Genomic DNA, 19,458 nt, shown 5'->3' with positions numbered 1-19,458 from the left:
AAGAGTTTGCCATCGTTAAAATTCTAAATTAATGATTTTTTTTAATATTCATATAACAAACGTTCTAGTGTTAAATAATGAATCTGGTAATCTTCCATGTTTTAAAGTTCATAGAGTCATAGACGGACCAGTCCTAGAGATTTTAAATTTAAAGTTAACAGAAACATTCCGTTAAAATATTGTGCTTCTTTAAAAATAGTATTTTAATGTTAAGTGCTAAAGTCATTAATATATTTACTGGAACAGATAAATATTAATATTTTAAAATAATAAAAAGGTATTAATATTATGGCAATACTCTTTATTTTAACTCCAAGCTAAACAACATCAATTATTAGAAATTATAAGAATTATAAAAAATTTCTATTGACCAAACATTGAATTAATTAGTAAGATCCAATAAAAACACCGATAATTTACCCAAATAATGAATGTAGTTTTCTTCAGAGTGCGTCTGCTATTTTAACCACACCTAAATTACATAATAAAAAATTTTGGTATTTTTAAAAAACGATATTAATGCGACATTTTACCGTACGACATTTATAACATTAAATAACACATATTTTTTTCTTTATCAGAATACTAGCGACTCACACCAGGATCAATGAACTTAACCATATAGTAAATTGTGTACAAATTCTGGATCATGAATAAAATTATTTAAATTTATTATAATTCAGTATGATATCATGATATCGTCAGTAAAAATGATCAACATTCATGATAGAATAACGTGATCAAATCATTCAGCGAAAAAATCGTAACATAGCCAACGAAATTGATCGACGTTCATTGCATCAATCTACCGATCAACCATAACATGATTAACATGACATAATTCTTCCGTAATAATTTGACGAAGACGTGTTATATTTTGAACAATTCAAATCAATTTATCTAAATTTCACCAAATTTTTTTTAATCACCGTATTATTTATCACATATATGTATAATTTAAATAAACTATCGTACAATACGGTATGTGATAATTAATGCAGTGATTTTTTTTTCACACCATCCATAAATAAATCAAAAAAAGAAAGATCATCATTTTAAGGTTTTCTAGAAAAATTTTTTTTTTTTAAAAAAAAACGAATAAATAATTTATAATTCTTATTATTATACTACTTTTCTGCCAAAATATGTATGATTGTCGTGTTATAGTTGGTATCGGTAAGTTAATACATTTATTTGTGTCTATTTATTTATTATGGTATTATTTGACATAAAATTTTTCATAATGAACTTTAGAATTCGGAGCCACACATTCTGTATAATTTATTTTATTTGTCATAATTTTACTCTTTCAAATTTACTCTCTCTCAAATTCTTAAATTTTTTTTTCTTATTTTAAGGGGTTTGGATATGCAAATATATCTTCAACGGAAGACATTTCTTTTTATAATCAGTGGAGCGAACGTCTGAGAACCATTAGAGTCCCAACAGTATTATCATACGATGATGAATATGAAAATGTGCAATCATGGGGATATCCAGCGTTAGAAAGTAGTCATGTTGAATTATTTAAATTTCTTTTAGGAGAAATGGAAAATAAACCTCCTTTACCCCGTGAAAAGGCTATTTCTGATTATCTCCATGAATTGAGCAAAATCGTGAAAGAAAAGATATGTAGGCGTTGGGAATCAATAGATTTTTATAATCAAGTTCTTATTATCTTAACGGTAAATAATTTTCAATATTTTGTGAATTTTGCTTTAAAATTTGATTATAAAACAATTTTTTTTTTTAAAAAAAAACAGATTCCGGATAATTATAAAATCTCAACTTGGGATATGAGAGAATATGCTTTTAAAGCAGGATTATTGAATGATTGTTATAGTCAGAACTTTAAACTTATAACAGAATGTATGTATTATAAAGTGTATTTATTATTTTATAATTACGTGTTTGATATTTATGAAATATTTCATTTTTTAAAAGCTGAAGCTACTGCCCTTTTTTGTATTAAATATTTGAGGAAGTGTAATTTATCAGCTGGAGGTAAGTAAAGATGGAGTACAAATAATTTTTAAATAATTTAGAATTTATTCTAATAATATTTTATTTTGTTAGAAAAATTTATGGTAGTAGAATGTGGTGATAGTACAATAAATTTAACAACAAGGATGCTATTAATAGATGAAAAATTAAGTGTAGTATTGGAACAAATTGAAGATAATTGTGCCGTAGAACAAGAATTACTTAAATTTTTAGAACAAAAAATTGGATCATCTGCGGTTAGTCTTCTTAGAAAGCATCAGCCACAACAACTCCAATATTTACAAAGTGCTATTAAATCTTTCTTGACGGAATTTACCGGAACTCAATCAGAATCTAGTCTTATTGAATTTGATTTGAAAGGTAATATATTGACGAGTTATTTTCTTAAAAAGAAAAATAATAAATTTATGATATGTATAATTTTTTTTATAGAACATTGTCCTTCTATAACAGAATATTGTGAAGGAGAATATCATGATAATATGGTTAGAGATGATTGGCGTATCAAATTAGAATTTGAAGATGTTAAAGCAATGGTTGATCCTGTTATAGAAAGGACTATACAACTAATTGATTCTCAATTACACTTACGTAATAATGATTGTTTTGCTTTATCATTGGTTGGTAAATTTGCAAAATCAATTTATTTTCAATTAAGAATTGGAGAAACATTTAATAAAAGAGTTCAATTTATTTCTGTACCACTTCATCCCGAAAGTGCTATAATGAGAGGAGGTAAGAAACATAAAAAACTTTTTCTTTTTTTTTTATCATAAATTATATATGACGTTAAAATTTTACTTTTTTATTAGCTGTTCTATATGGTCAGAATTATGGTAAGAATTTTATTTATTTTAATAATTTTATTTTTTAAAAAAGAAATTCTAAGAGTATTTTTTTTTAAAATCCTTCTAAATAACGTTAATTCAGTTAATATGAGTGACAATGATAATATTATTGAGAATATACAGTTTCATTTATCACAAACTATTAAAAGACTTGATGAAGAAAAGAAAAAACTTCAAGAAGATTATAATGATTTAACAAACAAATACAATGAAGAGGCGAATCAACATCAAATAACTGTTGAAAATTTAAAAAATGATATTGAAGGATTGGAAACCCATATTGAAGATATTAATCAACTACATCAAACCAGAATTAAGTTACAAGAACAAAGAGAAAGTCAAATGCAAAATAAACTTCAAGATGAAATTCAAACATTAAATAATAATCTTAATAAATACAAATCGTTATATGAAAACTTGCAAGAAAAATATGATGATTTAACAAACAAATATAATGAGGAGGCAAATCATCATCAAATAATTGTTAAAAATCTAGAAAGTAACATCAAAGGATTAGAAAATCAGATTGATGATATTAATCAACAATATCAAACCAAAATTAAATTTCAAGAACAAAGAGAAAGTCAAATGCAAAATAAACTTCAAGATGAAATTCAAACATTAAATAATAATCTGAATGAATACAAATTGTTATATGGAAACTTGCAAGAAAAACATGGTGATTTAACAAACAAATACAATGAGGATGCAAATCAACATCAAATAATTGTTGAAAAACTTAAAAGTGATATCAAAGATACTGAAGAAAAATATTTAAAGAATATTCAAGAATTAGAAAATCAGATTAATGATATTAATCAACAATATCAAAACAAAATCAAGTTGCAAGAACAAAGAGAAAGTCAAATGCAAAATAAACTTCAAGAAGAAATTCAAACATTAAATAATAATTTTAATGACCATAAACTATTATATAATGATTTGCAAGAAAATTATAATGATTTAACAAACAAATACAGTAAAGAGGCAAATCAACATCAGATAATTGTTGAAAATTTAAATAATGATATCAAGAAATTGGAAAACCAGATTGAAGATATTAATCAACAATATCAAAACAAAATTAAGTTGCAAGAACAAAGAGAAAGCCAAATGCAAAATAAACTTCAAGAAGAAATTCAAACATTAAATAATAATTTTAATAAATACAAATTATTGCATGATAACTTACAAGAAAAATATGATGAATTAACAAACAAATGCAATGAAGAGACAATCCAGCATCAAATGATTGTTGAAAATTTAAAAAGTGATATCAAAAATATTGAGGATAAATATTTAGTAAATATTAAACAATTAGAAAATAAAATGAGCGATATTGATCAGCAACAACAAAGCAAAATAAAGTTGCAAGAACAACAAATTGATCAATTACAGCAATCTTTGGAATTGAAAGAAATTCAATTACAAAGTCTAGAAAAAGACTTAGGTGCCATTAATAATAGTTTATATCAAAAAAATATATTTAAAGATGAATTATTAAACTATCAATTAGATGATGTTGGTCAAAATTATATTATAAATCTTAATAATGATATTTCAAAATTAAATAATAATTTAAAGAAATATATAACAGATTTAGATCAAGATGTTATTGTTAATATAGAAGAGATCAAAAAACTTTTATTGCTTTACAAATGTCCAGTTAAAATTACAAATCAAAAGGATAATTTGTTACTTATTCAAGCAGTTTTGCAACGTCACATTATAGAAACAATATTCTCTTATGCAACAAAGTATTTTCAAAGTACAGGACAACATTATCATCTTGAATCAAACATTATTAATCAAGCATCTTCATTATCCACATTATTAACTGATGCCTCTAAATATCGTACTGGCAATAATGAAATAATGCGTATAGCATCAACAAAATTGCGTAAACAAATCTATTTGATTCTTAATAATTGTGGATTTTCTGATATGTATGGAAAAAATAATGCTAAATATGAGCATCCTTTCATTACTTTTTATAAAGAAAAATTAAACAAAACTATAAATGAATTACGTACTATCAAAGATCAAGAGAAAATTACAGTTGATCACTTGGCAGCAACTATAATTCGTGAGGTTATAAAGATATTTTGGTTTAGACTAAAAATTCATGAATCTGTTGCACAATATGTTTGGATCCCATTTAATGCCAAAGTAGATGAAATATTTATGGAAGGAGAAAATTTTGATGATAGTGACAATGAAAATTTGTATGTAGATTTATGTTATTTTCCATTAATTGGAAAAGATTTAACATCAAATAATCATGAAGTTTATGTTCCTGCAAAAGTATTTGTACGAAAAAATCAATAACAAATTCAATAAGACTAAATAAAATTTAAATGGTCTATTATTTGAAGTAGGATAGATCAGTTTTATAAATTCCATAAAATTATATAGTAATTTTTGAACTTAATTCCAAATAAAAAATATAAAAAATAATTGACTATATTTTCTTTTTATCGTTTAGCCCAATAAGATCATGCAGATTTTCATAGACTGATATTTTTAGGCATAGTAATAATATATGATTGATATAATAAAGTGGTGTAAGTGAATGTTTTATGGAAAAAGCTTAAGTAAGTAAAGCTTGTAAAGTGTATTAAAAATAGCATAAAATGCAATCTAAATGAAGCTTACATGTAATGAATATATATTTATAATAAAACAATAAATAAGTATACTTCTGTCTAATATTGCTCAATACGTCCATTTTTTTCATATATCTAAACTTTGATAAAGAGTTTATTATCATTTAAATTCTAAACTAATGATTTTTCCTAAATATTCATATTACAATCGTTCTAATTGTTAACCAGAATTAGAGATTTTAAATTTAAAATTTCAGATACAATCCATTAAAGTAAAGTGGCACTTCTCTTTAAGGTATTATTTTAATATTAAGTAATAAAATAGATTCTATTCTTGAAAATGCAACAAATTTAGTGCTAGGTAATTGATTTTCAATTTTCTTTATTCTGAATTTCTGATATAAAATAAAATAATAAACTTTATAACTTTAGGTTTAAATGGCTGGACAAATCCCGCAGGCCATTCTATTTATAATTTTATAGTAATGACTTACGATCATCAAGAATTTTAGTATAAACTTCAGGATCTTTCAATTGTAAGACATATGGCTGAAAATTTAGCAGAGGAAATTGAAACTGTGCTTAAAAAAATCGGACCTGACAAGTTTGCTGCTGTTGTCACTGATAATGCTGCCAATTGTTCTGCTGCCAGGAACATTATTAGTGAAAAATATACTTTTATTTTCAATATTCGTTGTATTGTACATTGCGTTAATCTAATCACTAAAGATGTGCTTGGTATGTTCATTGTTGTTAAATTTTTATTTTAAAATACTCACATATTATTTAAAACAGAGCATGATTTTCCAAAACGAATTCTATAAACATGTAATGAAGTAGTGAAGTTTTTTAAAAAATCACATCAAGGGAAAGCACTTTTAGAAAAATATATCGAAGAATTCAACATCGAAGGCGGAGGACTCAAAACCTGGATTGAAACATGCTGGATAACAATGTTTGACTCTATTAATTCTATTTGGCATTTAAGATCAGCATTAGAAAAGGTTCTTATAGACTCTATTGATTTATAAGAAAATTAAAAAAGAATTCCTAATAATTTCATAAATAATGATTTAATAGGTTGTAAATGAACATGGCAGCATTGTTAATAATAAAACTGTAATAAAAATCATTACAGCTTGAGGATTTTTCCATGATACTAACTTGGTATTAAAGGTGCTAAGAAGGCAATTTTATCTGTTAAAGCTTCTAATACCAATTATGCCGATTGTTTTATTGCCTTGGTTCGCCTAGCAGATGCTATTAAGAAAATTTCAATTGAACGGGGCTTAATTAGTTTCCATCTGCATGCTAAAATTTCTGCTGCACCAACGAAAAAATTTTGTGATGAAAAATTCAAGAAACCAAAATTTCCAAGCTATGCAAAAAACTTCTTCACTATCCAAAGGTCAGTTTTATTTTAATTTTTCAAGCTTCTATTATCGCATACTGACAAAACTTTATTTGGAGCAACACCTAGCTCTCCCTGGCTTTTTTTGGGTCACTACCATTGATTTGACAGTGAGAAATAAATTTTTGGTCAAAAACTTTTAAAACTTTCTAACAAACTCATTCTAAACCTCATAACAAAATGTTCAGAAAAGACTGAATAAACAGAAATGTGTATAATAATAAATTTCCCTATTAAAGCACTTTTGAACTCTTCCGCCTTTTTCTTTCGTCCTAAAATTTTTGGTCTGAATAATCGGAAGGAAGAGTTCCCATATAATATATGATATTGCCTCGATACAAATATTAATTACATATTTACTAAAATTTAACAATGTAGTTTTACGAGATATTTACAATATATAGTATTTATTAAATTTTATAATTATTTTTATACAATACATTTTACTAAATTTTATTGATATGGTTAAGAAGTTTAACAATTTTTTATAAATTTGTGACGATTTTATTGGATTGATTGAAAAATTGATCTGTGATCGCAGTAAACTGCGTGTAGACGATTATCTACCAGATTGTTAAAAAGTTAATATATACTAACATATATTTGTCGATAATCTGATTGTTGATAAATTGAATCAAATAATCAGATTTAGTAAAAGAGGATAAAAAAAAACAATTGTAAAAAAGGTAAATAATAAATCGCCAATTACTCACGGCCAATAAACATAAAATTTGTAGTAAAAATATAAACCGCTTTATAAATATACATTTGCCAATTATTATGAAGTATTGTTGGATTTGCTAACAACATTTAAGTCTTACCATTGCATTAGAATCACGGATTTCAAATAATTTGGATATTGAAAGTCTTTTTTTGAAATTTACTTTTTTTTCAGGGTAGAGTTTAATTTTCCCCCCTCTATAATATAATATATATAGTAATACTTTTTTCCTATTTGCTTTTTTTTCATTCTTTCGCCTTTTAAGTTTAGAAAGTATTGACGATATAAAGAATAAAAAAAATAGATTTATTATTTATAAAGGTTTACCCTATTTATGTATTTGATATTAAGTTGACATAATTTAAAATTTAAATTATATTGTTCTTTTTTATTATTAGTTATTATAATTTATTTTATTTAATATATTTTCCTAATTAATGCAATAGGTTACAGATAATTTGCTATTAATTTTATTACATGTAGAATAAAATAAAATTTATTATAAAGATATTTGGCATTATTCGTGTAAAAAAAAGCTTGACTTCGATAAGATTCTTCTATATTAAATGAAAAAATTTCTTGATAAATAATAAAAATTTTATTAAATGACTTTTGATTAAAAAGTTGTAAATTATGAAAAAATTTCATTTTTTTTTTGAACCAATTACTTCCTTTAAATGACAAAAAAAAAATAAATAAATAAATTTAGTTTATGTAAGAATAGTGTAAAATTGTATATGCAAGTTTCTCATATCGTTTGTTACATTTATTGGATTTTTTTTCCTGAAATTTTCTTTTATAAGGAATACATCTTTTAATTATAATAAGTTTTTATGAAAAATTCTCTTATTTTAACTCTCGTACAATATAATTCAAACATAATTATATGACTAATTTATTTAAGAAATATTTTAATGATGTAATAGATTTTCATTTAGACGTGTACATAATACTTACGTTACGCTTGTTTGTGCATTCGTTCCTCTAAATATTTTATTTTTCCTTTTACTTGAAAAAATATTTATATCAAAGAAAATTTTAGTCATTTCGCATAAAGTTTTGCAAGATTGAATATTTAATATCACGTGATTTATGTATGGTGTGCATCAATTCTTGATTGGTATAATTTGTAACCTTAGTGGGGAGCACAGAGACATAACATTCTTGCACTACGTTACGTCGTTACGTCATTACGATGAATTTAAAAATCATAGGCTCATTCAAATTAAGAAGTTCATAACTTTAACATTTTTACCTTAAAATTCATTTTTTTATAATTTTCCTTTTATTATTAAACTTTAAGCACAAACTGAATCAAAGTTCTGTATCGATGTCTAATAATACTGAATTTAATTCAAATGAGTGGATTGATTGGATTGAAGAAGCTATTGCAAAGAAACACATTAAATATTACGATTACAAACATTTTAATAATATTCAAGAAATTGGTTCTGGAGGTTTTGGAAAAGTATATCGTGCTAACTGGAAAAGTTTTCACAATCATTTAGCATTAAAATCTTTCTTTAATATCAATAATGCCACAGTTAAAGAAATTGTTAATGAAGTAATTATAATTACATATTAACATTTTATCATTTTTTTTTGTTCTTCTATCTTTAATTATATATTACGTTCCTAACTTGAACTTTTATTTCAATATTAGATTAATCTTCAACGCAAAGTAGATTTTCATGAAAACATTATTCGTTTTTGTGGCATTACAACAGGTATGATATATAATTTGAATTATTGTTATCTTTTTTTTTGCAGAAAAAAAAATCTAAATAATTTTTCTTTTGTTTTTTCTCAAAAGCAAATCAAGACAATAATTCAAAAAAATATTTAATGGTTATGGAATATGCTGATAGTGGTACTCTCCGAAATTATTTAAGTGAACGTTTTGATAATCTCACTTGGAACAATAAATTGGAACTAGCATTTCAATTAGCTAATGCTATATCATGCTTACATGATAAAGATATCGTTCATTGTGATTTGGTGAGTTATTTACTTCAGTTATTTACACTTTAACAAATTATATTGTATAATTATGCTAATTTAGTTATTGCGTTTAATAATAGCATTCAAATAATATATTAGTCCATAAGAATACCATTAAATTAGCAGATTTTGGATTGTCAAAAAGGATTGAAGAATCATCCAACGTTCAATCAAAATTATTTGGAATGGTTGCTTATGTTGATCCACAAGTATTTAATACAAAAAGGGATAATAACAATCAAATACAAGTATATAATAAAAAGAGTGACATCTACAGTATCGGCATACTCTTGTGGGAAATTTCTAGTGGACGGCCACCTTTTCATAATGAATCACATGATGTTGGTTTAGCTATGAAAATTTTACAAGGTCTTAGAGAAAAACCTATTTCTAATACACCTGTAGATTACATAAAAATATACACTGGTAAGCACAATTAAATTTATTATATTAATAATGACAATATTTGATTAATTATAAGCTTATTTATATCAGATTGCTGGAATAATGAACCAGATAATCGTCCAACTGTCAACCAGGTTATTGCAAAATTAAATGTTCAATTATCAAGTGAACAGAAGAGTAATGATGAAGTTCCCAAAAATATTATTGATAGTTCATTATACGGAGAAATGTCTCAAATCATTGAAAATTTTAATAAAATGAGTATAAAAGAAATAGAACCTTCAATGTCATTGAATAATAACTTTGACATAATGGTTAATGTTAATGAAATAATACTCCTTCTTGATAATATAGATAATATAGAAATTGTATATAAAAAACATAAAGTCATTAATTATCTTAATAATCATAATATAACTTCACAAGAAATTTATGCTTGGTTATTAAATAATCAAAATGCTTCAGATTCTATGTTTTTACTTGGAGTATTTAATCATTTTGGAATTGAAGTCAAGGTTGACAAACAAAAAGCATTTGAATTATATCAAAATGCGGCAAACTCTGGAAATGTATATGGAATAACTAGTTTAGGATTTTGTTATGATGAAGGAATTGGAATCAGTGCTGACGAGCAAAAAGACATTTGAACTATATCAAGAAGCTGCAAATTTAGGAAATCCACGTGGAATGTGTAGTTTAGGAAATTGTTATCAATATGGAATTGGAACTAATACTAATGAACAAAAGGCATTTAAATTATATCAAAAGGCTGCAAATTTAGGAGATAGTATAGCTCAATATTATCTTGCTTCAATGTTTGAATATGGAATTGGAATTGAAAAGAATATAAATCAAGCAACATATTGGTATAAAAAATCTGCCGAGCAAGGAGATCAAGATGCTCAAGAAAAATTAAATGAATTGAATTATATTATTACGGGATAAAAGTGTGTGGTTTGCCAACTCATAACTCTCTAAAATTCAAAAAAATTCATAGTACTTCAAAACTAAGATTTCAAAACTATAAATCGGAATCTCACATATCTTAAAATACCATAATTCTTGTATTTGATAATTGTGAAATACATAAATCTATTCCCGAAAATTTTAATATTTCACTACAAAATTTTATAACATCAAAATAATGTAATAATTTATATTTTTTTTCTTAGAATATTTACTTCCAAGTCTTACAATATTGTCATATATGATTAAATTATAGTATAAATTCTATATTATGTTGCATTTTTTTTTGTTAGTAACACGAATTTCTCTATTAGGCTTTGTAAAAACATATTACAAAAGCGAAACGCGCCTATCTAATAAAATTGTTAAAACTAACGTGTCAACTAAACTGATTTTAATTAGATAAGGGGCGTATTTCTAATTTTATTTATCCACTTATTTTCATGCACAGTAAAGTGTCAATACGTTAAGCAAATATCTAAATCATCACGTCAGATGACTATCTCGCAGTATAGTATAATCTGGTAAATCATCAATTGACTCAAGTTAATAAAAGCTAGATTCATGCATGTCAATTTGATCAAAGGTTTCCGGTGTTTTTCTCCAACTCTATAAAAAATTTATTCCATGCTTTTATTCCATGTTATTTCCGTAAATGTATAATATTCACGGAATTTTAAATATGGCCTCAAACATGAGTGGAAATTAACCAATTTGCTAGATATTTAGTTATTTTCCATAAGTGTATGAAGTTTTTACAGAAATTACGGACAAAATTTTTTTACAGAACAGGGATCACATTACATTTTATACAGGGCACAACACTTTATTTACCAAACTTATACTAACAACATAGAGAATTTTTGAATTAGAATAAGTCATTACTATATGATGGAGGCATTCTAAAAAGTTATTCTATAAAAAAAGCCTTTAAATTTCCATAAAAATATTGACATTAAATTATTTTTAATGTAATTTAATATTTCTGGTAGGATAATAGAAATAATATTTATCAGGAAATCTACAAAGTTCAATAGAGCGAATTTTAAAAAGCGTCAATTTGTGCTATTTTCATAAAAGATAGATTTTACATTTTAACAAATACATTTTAACAATGTCTCATCTAATTCCATGATTTATTTATCAGAATTATTAGAAGAAATAGATAAGGATTTTTTTTTTATATTTATACTGTATTGGTCAATATGTCAATATATATGAAATATAATTTGTCTGGTATAAATTTATTTTCATTTTTTTTTTAATAATGCTAACTTTTAGAGAGTTAAAAAAAGGTTTAGTACCTTAATTAAATTAGTTAAATTAAGTAAAGTTTCGTAAGAAATAACAGAAATATTAGCCCTGTTCATTTCCGGTCAGTCACATTTTTCGGTCAGATTTAATTTTGATTGGGCTGATCAGTTTGTATTTCTGAACTTTTAGCCCAATTTTTTGGGGGGTTTTTTGGTCGAACGCCAACCAAAATTAGATAATTTCTGTTTACGTGACATTTAAGAAAAATATATATATCAAATATAAGGAGTTCGAACTAAATTTCAATCTAAAGCAGTTCAATTTGCGATCGAAAATAAAAAAATTTTTATTGGATAATTTTTGTACAACAAAATCCGACCGAAAAATGCAACCGACCGGAAATGAACAGGGCTATTTTAGATTCAATTTTAAAAAAACTGGACAGAACTCAAAAACTCCTAATTATACAGTAAATTCCAACCCAATTTATACCGGGTTTTATGAGTTTCAATTTTCTTGTTACTTTTTTTGACAGTAGAATAAGTTTCGGAAAAAGACTGATATACTTGTTATGCTTCTATACTTACTTACAGCTTATTTCGACTTAGCGTCAGACCCGTAATAATGCTTACGCTTTAAACGTTTAATCTTTTATGTTTTTTACCGTTATAATTATAATAATTTGAAATCAAACTAAATTTTTATGATGTCTGTCTTTCTAAATATAAATAGCGAACATACAAATTTAAAATTCGAATGAAGAGTTTCACATACTACACTTGCAACGGAACCCAAAAGTCGTCTCGAGAATTGACGATTTTCTTAGTACTACCTGGAGATTTTACAGTACTGTAACCCTATTTATAATTTTTTTTAAATAATACTGGATGCTGCGGATTTTGGTAAGTAGTCATATGATTTTTCTGTCTCCCTTTTTTTATTACTGATATCGGTCAGGGACCCGTGAACGATACCAAAATAACCTAGGTGATAAATCAGCAGGTACGCTAAAATAGAAAAAAATAATTCATGTTGATGTGCTGCGGAAAATAGTGATGATCATCATGTGATAAGGATCTGTATAATAAGGAACCAATAAGAAATTTAAACGTTGCATAAATACTTGTGCGACGAAACGAAGTTGTCGCCCAAACCCTTTTTTTCTTCTTTCCTTTTTGCTTAACGTAATGGCATTTTCAAAGATTTTACCAGAATTATTAGGTGAAATTTTACAATATTTTCGTCAAGATTATAGAATACTATATTCATGTATATTGGTTAATAGATTATGGTGTAATTTAGCAATTCCATTATTATGGGAAAATCCATTTTCATTTATGCGTCCTAAAAATCTTCACTTTATTGAAATTTATTTATATGATTTAAATGATGATGAGAAAACAAAATTAATTGAATATGGAATGGATAAAAATTTATTTCCTTCAAATACATTATTTAAATATTCTAGTTTTATTAAACATTTGAATATACATAAAATTAGTAAATCTATTGAAGATTGGGATAGAACTTTAGCAACTAAAAATTTTCGAAAGTCAAACTTTACAAAATTAATTTGTAGATCATTAATACAACTATTCATTGAAAATGTAGTAAATTTACATAGTTTGCATGTTTCATATGGTAGTTTTGATGATATTATTGAATTGATTTTACAAAATTCAAATTTCATTGGTAATATAAAAAATTTTGAATTAGGTCATTTGGAAATGTCTGTATCTACAATAAAATTGTTAACATTTTTAAGTTCTAATTGCAACTCAATTTCATCTCTATCATATCAATGTTATAATAACTACGAACATCAACAAATGATGGGTTTATCACAAATTATTAAATCTCAAAAGAATCTTAGAAAAATATTATTTAGATCTCCTTTGAACCAATCATTATTATCATTAAAAAATTCTAATTGTTCAAATACATTAAACACAATCATATTTTATGATATTGAATTTAAAAATATAATTATTTTAAATGAAGTATTTAATCAATTAAATGTTTTAGAATCAATTCATATTATTTATTGTAGATATCTAGATACCAAATTTGTTCAACAAATTATTAATATTAATAAACCATTTAAATTGAAATCTTTATTTTTGCATGAAGTATCACAATTTGAACCATATGATCTGCTATTACAACATTTTGGTTGTTATTTAGAAAATTTTGAAAGTAATGTAGATAATGATCCACAATTATTACAATTATTTAAATCAGTTACAAAATATTGTAGTAAAATTAAATCTTTATACTTACACCTATTGTGGGATTATCGGAATATTAACTTAGTATTCAATTTAATTGAAAATATTAAACAAAGTCTTAATTATCTTTCAATTGATCTCGGTTATGCCGCTAATATGACAAATGATTTTCATTCAATTATATTACAAAATTTAGGACAAATTCTTCCTTTTAAATTAGAATATTTGAATTTGTGTCTTGCAATTAATGAAAGTGATTTAGAAATATTCTTAAAAAATTCTCAAAATACTTTTATTAAAGAATTGTCAATTAAAAATGAAAGTCATGATCATTATGTAACTATTTATCCTTGTATAAAGGAATATATTATGAAAAAGAAAAAAGTTAAATATTTGACTATTTCTGATAAATTCAAAGTAAATTGGTTTTCTTCGAAAGATATAGAGGAATTTAGATTATATGATATTCAAATTTTAAAATATAGTTATATGAAAATTTTTGATATATTATATAAAGGAGATTTATCTATGCTTCTATGGTAATAATGTGAAATAATCTAAATTGTATAGTTACAATTAATACTTTGAATTGTAATAATGTATATTAGAGATATTTAAAGAATAACTTTTTATGACTTCAAAAATTCAAAGATAAATTATGTATTTGAATAATGGTTGGTATTCTATTAGGAAAGAAAAATTTGGTTATAAAGGAAATAAAAAAGTTAGGTTAGCTCTCAATTGTTCAATTTGGAGGTTTTTAGTTAAGAGGTACTACTATGAACATTATTTATTTATGTTTTAAAAATAATAATTTAAAGTACAATAAAAATTTTTATTTATATTATTTAAAATATTTAAAATTTGGTTTTTTATAGCCTAAGTCATGTTAAAATTGAACATATGATATTACATTTGTTATTATCTGTATAATTCCATTATTTTAACAAATTCTTTATCAATTTGGTTAAAATTTAATATTAACTGAAAAATAATATAAAAATCGTCAAATGGTCCTGACAGTATTTTTAAATCCTTTATAACAAAAGAGTATATAGATAAGTATGATATAACCTTCATTTTATGTATGGTACAGTGCTATACTCAATTTAGAAAAATAGTATGGATCCATGTAAGCAGATGTGCATCATACAGTATTACACTGGTGATCGTACTTCAACCGTCAAACCACATTTTCAATTTTTAAATTTTAAGAGATAATTAAGTTTTACAAACTATTATCAATCTTTTTTTTTTATTGGCTCCAAGTTTTGGTTAGACGCTTCAAGGTAGTTGTAAATGTTTTTTTGCTTATGTTCACTCTGTCTGAGCTTTTCGACTACTTAAAGATTCTATGTTACAAATACTTTACAAACTATGGTAAAAAAAGGTGACTAAATCGTTCCTGCGCCACAACGCGCAAGAACCATTAACGTAATTTTGAAGAGGGTAATTTCCATCAGTGTCTTTGTACTAATATTATATCATAAAAGTTCGAAGGACATTTTTCTTTTATTCCTTTTTTCTAATATTTTATTATATTTTTTAACAATTAAATGTATTAATTACTGCTAAATGATTTTAAATCCGGTTCTATAAAGTCAATATCTAAAATTTGACAATATTTAATAGTAACGTTCTTGTTTGATTTATTTTAACTCGAAGATAATATCGAGGAAATTTTCTTAAATAAAAATTTTGGATATTCAGGTCACTTGTATTGATTAGATACGACTTGAATGTGCCAGTTTATACCTAATGAATAACTTTGATATATCAAATATTTCTTGATCTGTACAAATCGACCAATAAAGTTGCGCCACGAAGTTCGATACATAATGAAATTTATTTATTACGAAAGATTTTTTTTAAATAATCTAAATAATTAAAAAAATAATACATTATAATAAATAAAAATTTTCCATTGAACAATTTAGAACGCCCTGTCAGAAACTAAGGCAACTTGTTTGTTAAAATACTAGGATTGGCATCATTAGAGAATTCCTTATTAGGAAAATGGTTTCATACTTATGATTATAAAAAATTGATTAATAAAGAAAAATAACAAAGTAATCAAAAGATTTTTTGATTTGAATCTTTTTACGAATGTAGCAAATATAGATTTTAAGATATGAATTTTATGTGTTACAATTGTTACATGCTCACGATTTCTAAAAGTAAAAGATATTCAAATTTAAAAATTTTCAGTACTATTCGAATCATTATAAAATTTTGCAATCATTTATTTTCAAATTTTATTTTATTTATTTTCTTTTTTTTTAATTTTAATATGGAATCTTCATATTTAATAAAAAAAAAAAATTTTTCACTTCATATATATATAGATTCTATATAACTGTACTCATTAATAAAGATCACAAAAGATTTTTCTTGTTTGGTCGGTATACTGTATATTAAACTTACATTACATACACTTGCATTACATATTAGGAAACGGGAACCGTTGTAAGTCTGGTAAGTCCGGAACGAAAAACTAAAATTTGTGGTGACGAATGACGATCACGTGGCGGACAGAGAAATTCACGTGATCGATTTTTTTTTCATAGTGCGTAGAAATCGATGTCGGACAAATCCTGACATCCACTTCGCTCCGGACAATCAATAAAACTGCATTTCAAATTGGGTAATTCTGATATTAATAAATCTATATATTCACTAGTAATAATAATACAACTTTGGTAGATTCGCTCTCGATTGTATGACTAAATTTACTAATTAAAAGAGGAGATAATGTTTTTTTTTATCCGGATTCGTTTTTAATGTTAGATGACGATTATTATATGAAGATTAGCACTAAAATTGAGTCTACAAGAAAAATAATTAAACTGGAACGAATATTTACCCTATAAAAAAACTGGATACGTTTTTGATAATGTCTTTATACGATTATTTTCCTTAGAAATAACGTATCATAATAGTCCTAAAAATACAATTTGGATATGGAATTTGCATGGAACTCACGGAATTTACAGATTAGGGCACTGAATTTATGATGATTTGTAATGTTATTTGGTTAATAAAAATTAATTTTAAATAATAACATATTTATTAAATAACAATAAATATAAAAATAAAATAAAATTATGAAAAGTTCTTTCCTAGCTATTGCAAACAAAAATAAAAAGTAACTTTGAATTTCCTAATAGAGATAATACTAATGTTATATAAAGTCTCCAGAAGTAGTCCTAAGAAAAACCTGTTCTTTCAGAATAAATAAAAAAACTTTAATACGTTTCTTTAACTCATCTCCTATCTACCTATAAAACTAGATTCATGCAAGTTGTTTAGAAAAAGGAAACATAGGAATACTTATTTAACTCAATTAGATGCCAAACTCCCGTTGTAAGACTGTAATCATCCAAGTCTCCAAGAGTTGGCGTTTCTATAAAGGAAAGAAGTTTGGAGTCTTGTAAAAGAAAGATCTACAAAAAAGAAATAATCTACAAAAAGAAACAACTCACGAAAAAGAATTAAACCACGAAGAATAGATCCACATAAAAAGAATTGACTCACACTAAAGAACTGACCCATGAAAGATCAGAGGCATGTTTATCCTTAGAAAACTCAATCGCGAAAATTATATTTTTATTTTCTGCATTATGGTAGCGGAAGTTAATTATATTATTATTATTATCTGCACTGCTGGAAGACAACTTGTTTTCCTAAATACAAGGACTCATAGTGAGGAAACTTCACTCCCGTGCATACATAACTTTTATACCTTTTCACATGGAGGTCTTTCTTGCAAGACACAAAGTTGGTCTTATCTCAAAATTGCAAAGTTCTTAACCCTTCATCTCGGCACTATTTATTTATAAGGTAGGCTCTATATCGCAACTAGACCTCCCTTCATACTTTTCTCACATTTGTTCGGGAAAAAAATAGACTAAAGGTACTTTTTTTGAAAATTAATATGTCCTGCAGACTAACTGTGTAATACATTTACTTTTATCGCACAATTTGTGGCTCCGGATTATTGCTCCGAACTGATGATTATTGTTCCGGACTCGAAATTTTCTGCATTAACTCTATTATTTTATTATAGCAATCATAATGAATGGCAATACTAATAAATCTCCTACGAAAGAAACACTTACTAATTTGTATGAGTGGCTATTTTATTTGGAGAAGGATATAATAGCAATTCAGGAAAAACGCGGTATTGATGGCAATGCTAATCGAGCAATGGCATGTCAATGTAAGAGAGATTTTACAAAAAAAAAACGCTTGCTGGATCTGAAATATCAATTCACGCCTTTCCAGAGAATGTTTTGGAGGAAAAAGTCCAATCAATTAAAATTATAAAAAAAGGAAAGAAAAATTATAAACAAGGATTGATGAAATGAATAAAATAAAAACATACCTACTACCTTAAAACGCCTAAATAAATCCCAAGAAGAAAATTTAATAACAATAGGCTAATAAAAAAGAAATAATGATAAAATTATTTGGGTAAAAAAGTCCAACTAAATCCGCGAAATTAATGAATGGGCAAAAGTTTTAAATTACCTACCACTTTGAAGAACCAAATCTAAAGAATGGAATTCAACAAAAGTATCCCTTCGTTCCTAGTTATGTTAAGTCGTTTTAGATCACTCATTTTTTTAAATATGAACCGCAGTAGAAATATTAGTGAAATAGGTTTAGACTTTTTATTTAACTCTCACTATAAGTAAACAATTATTTAAGAAATAAAAAAAGTATATTTTTTTTTATTTTCTTTGAATTAAATAGTAAATACCCCAAAAATAGTAATAATAATGAAATAAAATTAAAATTCCCGCAAAAATGATATAGTATGTAGTTGATAAAGCAAAAAAAACTATTAGTCGCCAGATTTCATATCATGCCTTCTATGATAAATGTTGTATTATCGGAAGTATCGGAAACATAAAACAATTACCGTATATCAAAAGAGTTTCTTAACAAGAAAAGATCATTTAACATGTAACTTTGCAGAAACCCATGATTTATTATCAAATTGTTACGTAAT

At 25.2% G+C, this 19,458-nt stretch overlaps 4 protein-coding genes across 4 annotated transcripts; all 4 read left to right on the top strand.

The window, feature by feature from the left end:
* Window positions 1-1,145: 1,145 nt before the first annotated feature.
* On the top strand, window positions 1,146-5,180 carry OCT59_012495 (uncharacterized protein; the record flags this gene model as incomplete). The annotated part of the gene is made up of 9 exons (XM_066134515.1): window positions 1,146-1,176; window positions 1,255-1,274; window positions 1,359-1,685; window positions 1,764-1,869; window positions 1,945-2,004; window positions 2,077-2,364; window positions 2,437-2,739; window positions 2,817-2,840; window positions 2,935-5,180. 9 exons carry the CDS (start codon window positions 1,146-1,148, stop codon window positions 5,178-5,180), a joined length of 3,405 nt encoding a protein of 1,134 aa, XP_065989774.1.
* Window positions 5,181-8,920: 3,740 nt separating this feature from the next.
* OCT59_012494 (uncharacterized protein) lies at window positions 8,921-10,643 on the top strand (the record flags this gene model as incomplete). The annotated part of the gene is made up of 5 exons (XM_066134514.1): window positions 8,921-9,154; window positions 9,254-9,317; window positions 9,404-9,588; window positions 9,672-10,017; window positions 10,087-10,643. 5 exons carry the CDS (start codon window positions 8,921-8,923, stop codon window positions 10,641-10,643), a joined length of 1,386 nt encoding a protein of 461 aa, XP_065989773.1.
* A 40-nt stretch (window positions 10,644-10,683) lies between these two features.
* On the top strand, window positions 10,684-10,941 carry OCT59_012493 (uncharacterized protein; the record flags this gene model as incomplete). Its single annotated transcript, XM_066134513.1, has 1 exon — window positions 10,684-10,941. One exon carries the CDS (start codon window positions 10,684-10,686, stop codon window positions 10,939-10,941), a length of 258 nt encoding a protein of 85 aa, XP_065989772.1.
* Window positions 10,942-13,403: 2,462 nt separating this feature from the next.
* On the top strand, window positions 13,404-14,987 carry OCT59_012492 (uncharacterized protein; the record flags this gene model as incomplete). The annotated part of the gene is made up of 1 exon (XM_066134512.1): window positions 13,404-14,987. The coding sequence occupies one exon, from the start codon at window positions 13,404-13,406 to the stop codon at window positions 14,985-14,987; it is 1,584 nt and encodes a 527-aa protein (XP_065989771.1).
* Between the last annotated feature and the right edge of the window lie 4,471 nt (window positions 14,988-19,458).

This window comes from Rhizophagus irregularis, chromosome 2 (genome assembly GCF_026210795.1).
Source record: "Rhizophagus irregularis chromosome 2, complete sequence".
In the NCBI taxonomy this organism is placed as follows: Eukaryota; Fungi; Glomeromycota; class Glomeromycetes; order Glomerales; family Glomeraceae; genus Rhizophagus; species Rhizophagus irregularis.
This window is presented reverse-complemented; position numbering and strand designations above follow the sequence as displayed.